Here is a 7900-nt window from a genome sequence, read left to right on the forward strand (position 1 = left end):
CACCAGGTCCCTGGTGGGGGCGACCTGCGTGTCAGCCGTGGGAGGCTCTTCAAGAGGCATGAGGGGCTGATGACGGGCTGGGCTTGGCTCCTGATGGTGGCCTAGCTTAATCGTTGACCTTGACTGTCACAGTGGTGAGGGAGCAGGGTGGGTATCTGGGGAAGGAAACCTGAGGGAGCAGGATGGCTATCTGGGCAAGGAAACCACCACCAGGAGCAGCCCGGGCGGCCTGGAAACTGGCCGGGAGTTGGGAAATCACTTGATCTGTAGCAGCCAGGAAGCTTCGTGAGGCAGAGGTCAGCCTCTTGTGTCTGTCCTTTAGAGGTCCTCTTTAGGAGTCTGGCTTCCTTTTGCCAGGGCAGTTGGGCTGGGTCTCCCAGGGTCTCAGGCAGCCAGACCTACAGCAACGTGGAGGCTCACTTCTTTTTCTCAAGGGCATCTACACTTAGGAGAATGGGAGCTATTTCCCCCTGAACCTGGGCTGGTGGCCCAGCACCCAGGATGTGTGTTTATTGGTTGAATCACTTCTGAGTAGGTGCGGGGGGGATGGCACAGGTGCAGGATGGGGGATGTCTGAGGATGCAACTGACTCAGCTCAAAACAGCTCTTTCTCCCGCCCGCAGTGGGCTGTGTGCCCACACCGGTATTTTGGTGGGTGTTACGGAGCCACGGAGTTGTCTGGCGGGGGCCCGAGCCTCTGCCCTGCGCCGCCGGCCCCCAACAGCCCTCCTATAAAAGGGCTGAGCTGCTCGGCTCCTCTCACTGGGGGCGTGAGGAGCAGGGGGGACCGTGGACTTCGTCAGCATCCAGCAGTTGGTGAGGACCTGGAGCGGAGGCCAGACAGTGGTCTGGGCACCCCCAGACCGTCTCAGCAGAATGCGGAGGTAGGTTGGGCAGCTCCTTTCTGGTGCCTGAGGTTTTAGGAGTAGAAACCTGTAGTTCTTTTCTGGCCTGTCTGCCTAGTTCTCATGTGAGGTGGTGAGGGGTTAAGGAGCAAGAGAGACACACAGTGAGAACGGCGTCTGGCGCTGGTAGACGAGAAAATCCTTGCGTGTGATGGCCAAAGAGGAACGGGAAGTGGCAGGTGACCCCGGAAGACACAGGTGTGGCTGGGTGTCGGTTGAGCTCAACTGTGTTGATGGTCTTTGCTGGGGAAATGGTCTGGAGGGTCTGGCTGCCTCGGCTGGGGACAAGGAGAAGGGTGCTCGAGTTCCCTGGGCAGTGAGAGATGCAGGCACATCAGTGACACTTCGGGATGTCTGTCGTGAGGGATGGGGCATGGAGGGTAGCGAGGCCCAGGGCGTCACTTGGCCCCACAAGCCCCACTGCGGGCCAGGGCCCTGCCGGCCGCAGCCCAGGACAGCCGCTGCTGGGAGGCGGGTTGCAGGGCCCAGGAAGTGTTAGGCTGCCTGAGTTTGCTTTAGAAGGGAATGGAATGTAGTTCTACGTGGCTGGAAGCCCTAGGCTCTGCCCTCAGTATCATTCCAGCCTTTTCTCTCCCCTCAACGTGCTTATGCCTCAGGGCTCCCCAGCCGCTGAATCACGGGGCTGGGGGCCAGGGGAGGAAGAAAAGAATGGACCATTGTTTGGTGGGGTCTGCCCTAAGCACAGCCCCGGTAAGTCATTTCATCCTTATAGCTCCAAGAGGTAAGTGCTAGTGTTACCCCATTTTATTATGAAGAAACATAGCTTCACGAAGAGCCAAAATTTGAACGTAGGAATTCAGAATTTTATCCGGGAGGCATCTCCTCTGTCCCCCGGGCTTGGGGTCAGGTGGCAGTGTGGTGTGATGGGGTAGGAATGTAAGGACAACAGCCCACGAGGGAGGCCCTGAGCTCACCTGGACGCAGCCCAGCAGCATAAATAGATGCGGCGTCAGGCCCCCGCCGCCAGGCTCCCGCTGACAGGACAGAGTGAGCAGCAGTCGGCCCCCGGGCCTCGGGCAATGCTGCAGGTGGTGAGAGCCAGCGACAAGCACGGGGGTCAGGGAGCCGGCCGGGGCTCGGTCTGCCGTGGAGCTTTGAGAGGGGTCAGGCCAGCTCTCAGAGCCACATCCAGATCACTAATCTCTGTACGTCAGCTCCTGGCAGGACTCCCGTCTGGCACAGTTGTGTTTTGTAAGGGCTCCTAATTTTTCTGGTTCTTTATCTTTGTCTGTTCCTATAGGTAAGTGGAGAGAGAGTCGAAAGGAAAGAATTGGGACGTGGACATGGAGTGTCTGATCCTGGAGGCTGGGGCCCCAGGAGGCCGAGGCCCGGGAGAGGCAGGAACTGGACGAGGAGAGGAGGAGAGTGAGTGGCGGGGGGCAGGGGCCACGGGCAGGCGAAGCAGAGGGGCCGTGAGCCCGGGGCTCGGGGTCTGACAGCCTGGGCGCGGCGCTTCTCCTGCAGCTGGGAAGACGAGGGTTAGAACAACCAAGAGCTGCCCCAGGGTTGCCGTGGCCAGCAGCCAGTGGCTGGTGTCCTGTTTCTGCCCCAGCTTGAAAGATTCAGCAGTCCCAGAGCTAACTTGGAGAGCCTGGCTGACCTGGAAACGTTGGTTCAAAGACAGAGAGAAAAGAGACTGAAACGCAGAGTCCCCGCCAGGGCACCCGAGCCTGAGGTCAAGGTGAGCGGGAAGGCTGGTGCGTGGGAGTGCCACACCAGGGCTGGAGTGCCTGAGCAGGAGCGCCCCCCACCCCATCCCTGTGGGAGGCCTGGGGAGGAGTGACACTGCCGCCGCGGCTGCACAGCCCGCACCTGGGGGCCCTCCGCCCCCGGCGTCGTTTTCCACGGCTGCTGCCGGAACCAAGTACCCCAAACTGGGGGCTTAAACAACAGCTATTTATGGTCGTCTCAGAGGCTGGAAGTCCAAGATCAAGGAGTCGGCAGGCAGGGTTGGTTCCTTGTGAGGCTCTGGGGGTGGATCCGTCCACACCTCTCCACAGCTTCTGGGGTTGGTGGTGTTCCTTGGCTTGTGGCCTTGTCACCCCTATCCCTGCCTCTGAGCTCACGTGGCCTTCTCCCTGCCTGCGTGCCTGCGTCTAAAGGTCTGTCCCCTCTCAATAAGGACACCACTCGTATTGGACCGGGGCCCACCCTACTCCAGTATGACGGCATCTTAACCGATTACAGCTACAATGACCGTTTCCAAATAAGGTCACGTTCTGAGGTACTGGGGTTAGGACTTCAATAATATGAACGTGGGCTCGGGGGCGGAACACAAGTCAGTCCGTAACCCTGCCCTGTACCTATTCAGTCAGAATCTTCTGGGGGCAAGTTTTTTTTGTTGTTGTTGTTTTTTAATTAATTTATGTATTTTTGGCTGTGTTAGGTCTTCATTGCCGCGTGCGGGCTTTCTTTAGTTGCGGCGAGCGGGGGCTACTCTTCATTGCCGTGTGCGGGCTTCTCATTGCGGTGGCTTCTCTTGTTGCGGAGCACGGGCTCTAGGCGAGCGGGCTCAGTAGTTGTGGCTCGTGGGCTCTAGAGTGCAGGCTCAGTAGTTGTGGCGCATGGGCTTAGTTGCTCTGCGGCATGGGGGATCTTCCCGGACCAGGGCTCGAACCCATGTCCCCTGCATTGGCAGGCGGATTCTTAACCACTGCGCCACCAGGGAAGTCCTGGGGGCAAGTGTTTAAATCTATTATTTGTATAAGCCAACAGTGCGCTGGTCCTCCGCCAGCTCTTTGGAACCACTTGGCTAGACTGGTGAGGCTGTGTGTCCCAGAGGCCTAGTGTGGGGAGTGAGTTGGTCTCGTCCTTGAACTTATCCAGCCGCAGCCCCTGGCCCTGCTGGAGCCTGTGGACCTGGAGGCGTTCCTGAAGGCAGCTGCTGAGAACCAGGAGGCCCTGACTGACAAGTACCTGACAGACGGAGGGGACCCTAGTGTCCACGACAAGGTAGCGAGGGTGGGTGCAGGCGTGCGGCCTTCAGTGTGGTCCAGTCAAGAGCCTAGGAAACTGCAGGGCTTTTCTGTTTTATGGGGCATGAGTCCCATGATGACTCCTGAGTCTGGAGGGAGAGGCCCTTCACACGACGGGGGAGTAAGCAGCTCTGTTCAGGGCACCAGCTCTGGGAACAGGGTCGCAGGTGGGACCTCCGGGGGTGGCCGTGCTCCCTGCACCTAACTCCCGTCCGCACCACCCCAGCTCCACCGCACGGCCTGGCACTGGGCCTGTCCGAAGGGTCACAGCCAGCTCGTGAACAAGCTGCTGGAGGCGGGTGCCACCGTGGACGCTCGGGACTTGGTGAGAACCAGGGAAGGGCCATCCGCACGGCAGAGCCCCCCCCCCCCGGCATCTCTGCAGGTCAGGGTTACTCTGGTGCTTTTGTTTTGCAGCTGGACGGGCCCCCTGTGTTCTGGGCCTGCCGCAGAGGGCACCTGGACATCCTCAAACAGCTGCTTAACCGGGGCGCCCAGGTCAATGCCCGGGACCAGGGGAGGGCACAGGCTGCAGGGTGGCCCGATGCTCTTCCTGGGGTCGGGACACGGCCTTGCCAGCTTGGAGTGACACTGACCCTCACCGCTCCCGTAGATCTGGAGCACGCCCCTGCACGTGGCCGTGCGCACCGCGACTGCCTGGAGCGCCTCGTCGCCTGCAGGGCCCGTGCTGACGCACAGGACAGGGTAGGCGTCTGGCTGTTCCGGGCTGGGGCGGCTCCACCCCCGGGAGCCACGACTAAAGCAGCCTGAGCTCAGCGACAGTACCTGCTGACCTGACCCTCCCCGGGAAGCGGAGGTGAGGAGGACGACGTCCCCTTCTTGACAGGAAGGGGACACGGCTCTGCACGAGGCGGTGCAGCCCGGCCACTACAGAGCCATGGAGGTGCTGCTGCTCTACGGGGCCGGGCTGGGCGTGAGACCGCAGTGAGTGCAAGCGAGCAAGTGGGGCGGGCAGCTCCGGGGAGGAAAGCGGGGACTCACCCGGCGTCCTCGTCCCCAGGCTTCAGTGACCCCAGTGTAGCTGGCCCAGGACTGGCAGTGGGGCATCCGGGAAGCACTGCCGGCCCACGTGGGGCACCCCCCGTACCCGGTGCCGCCAACAGCCGATCCTCGGGGCCACTCGCAGCCACCATTCCATCCCGTCACCTCCGCCCCGTGCCACTCACGTGTCTCACCCGCGTGGTCCTCCCTCGGTCACGACTCCCCGCTCAGGGCTGATTCCGTGCCTCCAGGCAGCCCTGTCAGACCAGGGGCGGCTCCACGCCTGGCAGGTGGCAGAGCAGCCTCCCTGGCTTCCCGTCCCAGGCTGAGCTGGTCCCCGCCGGGGCGCGAGCTGGGGGCTAATGCAGAGGACCCGGGGGTGGCAGGCGGGTGCAGGAAACAAAGTGGGTCCAGACGAGGGGCCGCGGAGGAGCGTGGGGACCGAGGATGGAGCAGCACAGGAACAGCCTCAAGCTCCCTGGGGCCGGTGCCAGGGCTCCTCGGTGCCCACTGGTCCCCGGTCCAGGAGGCGGCTAGGCTCTGCCCTCCCCCAGGGCCCTCCTGCCACCAGGTGGTGACTCGGTGCATGGCCAGCAGCAGATGCCTTCGGGCGCAGGTTTCTCCAGGGGCCTCCGTGCCTGGCGGGTCTGGCCGTCTGGAGGGGGCTGCTGGATGGCTTTGAGCACGCCCTGCACAGACGACCAGCCCCAGCCTGCTTGCCTCAGAAGCTCCAAGGCCGACGAGCTGGAGCTAACGTTTATTTTAGGGAAACCCTGGGCCCTCTGTCGAAGGCTTCGGACAGGCCTGCCCGCTGCTCTCTGGTTGGCTATCTATCTGGTGGCTCGCCTTGTAGGGGTACGCGCCTGGGTGCTGGGGGTTGCTTGCGGCCCACTCAACTTTTGGGGCGGTGGCCTGTAACCCTACTCTGCCTCCGGCGCTGACGTCACCCCGGCCCTGGTACTGGAGTGCGTGCTCTCACCTGGCCCCTGCAGCCGCGGCCATGCTGCTTCACCCTAACCCTCGGAGGCAGGACGTGGAGGGCTCTGAACTCACCTGCTCCTTTCCCTCCTCCACCGACTGGGGGTGGCCCGAGGCCCCACCTCCACACGCTCCCCTAAAGCTTCCCCCTCTCACTGTCCTTTCCCAGTCACGCTGCACTGGTGCAGACCTGTGCTGTACTGCTGGCGGGCAGGGTCCTTACATGCCAGAAGGTGAATCTGAGAACAGCTCTGCCCTAAACTGAGAACCACAGGCAGAGGGTTGGGCTCCAAGATGAAGGTTAGCCTCCCTCACATAAGGAACCTGGGTTGATATCCGTTTTGCAGCAGTTATTTTTAGTCTAACTAACTGGTGGCCTTCTCAGGCCAAGGACAAGGCAATTTCTATTCTGTGAAAAAGCTGACAAGAGCTCCCAACAGGGGCCACACGCCTTCCCCTCACATGGGCAGCTCCTGCCCTGTCCTGACAGAGCCCCGCGCACCCAGACGCTGGGGCCATGGGAGAAACAGGCGTTCAAGTCCATGGACAAGACACTTCCCATCTAGGAAATGGGGACACTTAAGTGACAGACAAAAATACCTTTTTATACGTATCAGTATTTTTTGTTCATTAAAACTTGTTGATTATCCATCACGGCCTGGTTGTTTTTTCTGGGCTGAGAGGGGCCAGTTCCTCAGAAACTCAAGCCTGATAACCATGCCGGCCTGACAGCAAGACAGGTCCCCAGGGGCAGAGCAGGTAGGCAGGGCGGTCTAGGGCTTCTCAGCCTAGACTGCCTATTAGAATCAAGAGGGAAGATTTTAAAACTCCTGATGTCCAGATGGATTAAATCAGAATCCCTAGGTTTGGAACCAGATATCAGCATTATCATACAGATGACACGCTTGTCTATGTAGGAGATCCTAAGGAAGCTACAAAACCAAAAAAACACGGACTTTCCCGGCGGCCTAGAAGTTAAGACTCCGCACTTCCACTGCGGTAGGGGAGGAGCACAGGGTTGATGCCTGGTCGGGGAACTAAGATCCCGCATGCCACGCGGCACAGCCAAAAAAACAAAAAAAAACCCACCTAGAATAAGGGAGTTCCAGCAAGATCTCAGGATACAAGATAAACACAAAAACCTTTTTTCTACATACTAACAATGACTCTGAATCTGAATACTAAAATTAAACACACAGTACCATTTGTAATTGCTAAAAAGAAAACCCACTTAGGTGTAAATCTAATAAAACATCTAAGGACCTGTATGCTGAAAACTACAAAATGCTGATGAATGACACCAAAGATTTAAATAAATGGACACATACACATGGATTGAAAGATGCAACTGAGTAAAGATGTCAGTTCCACCCAAATTGATATACAGGTTTAACGCAGTTCCTACCAAAATCCCAACAAGATTTTTTGTATATTTAGACAAGGTTATTTTAAAATTTAAAACTAAAACAACTCTGGAAAAGAACAAAGTGGGAGAAATCAGTCTACTTGATTTCAGGACCTATTAAATAGTTATAATAAGACAGTGTGGTACCAGTGAAGAGACAGAGGCATCAGTCAAAGGAACAGAATAGACAACCCAGAAATAGAAACAGCAAATATGCCAAAAGATGCAAAAGTCATTCAACGGAGGAAAGATATGCTTTACAACAAATGGTGCTGAAAGAACTGGACATCTATAGGCAAAAAAAATTTAAAGAAACTTAAAATGGATCATGAACTTACATGCAAATTAAGACTATAAAATTTTAGAAAAAGAAAAGACAATCTTCACAATCAAGGACTAAAGAATTCTTAGACATGACACCAAAAGCATAATCCATAAAAAAAAAAATCAGTAAGTTGTAATTCATCAAAATTTTAAACTTTCGCCCTGCAAGAAATCCTGTTAAGAGGATGAAAAAATAAGCTAAAGATTAGGAAAAAATATCTGCAAACCAAAAACCGAATAAAGCCTAGTATTTAGAATATATAAAGAATTCTCAAAACTCAGCAGTAAAA

General features: G+C 57.2%; 1 protein-coding gene across 1 annotated transcript; it reads left to right on the forward strand.

Annotated features, from left to right (window-relative positions):
- Positions 1-1867: 1867 nt before the first annotated feature.
- ANKRD23 (ankyrin repeat domain 23) lies at positions 1868-6662 on the forward strand. The gene is given in 11 exon segments (XM_036873773.1): positions 1868-2005; positions 2167-2233; positions 2236-2291; positions 2479-2607; positions 3753-3878; positions 4128-4226; positions 4319-4423; positions 4515-4548; positions 4551-4606; positions 4749-4850; positions 4923-6662. Coding segments are annotated over 11 exon segments (1575 nt in total). The 3' UTR covers positions 5586-6662.
- Positions 6663-7900: the final 1238 nt, after the last annotated feature.

The sequence above is a fragment of the Balaenoptera musculus genome, chromosome 13 (assembly GCF_009873245.2).
Source record: "Balaenoptera musculus isolate JJ_BM4_2016_0621 chromosome 13, mBalMus1.pri.v3, whole genome shotgun sequence".
In the NCBI taxonomy this organism is placed as follows: Eukaryota; Metazoa; Chordata; class Mammalia; order Artiodactyla; family Balaenopteridae; genus Balaenoptera; species Balaenoptera musculus.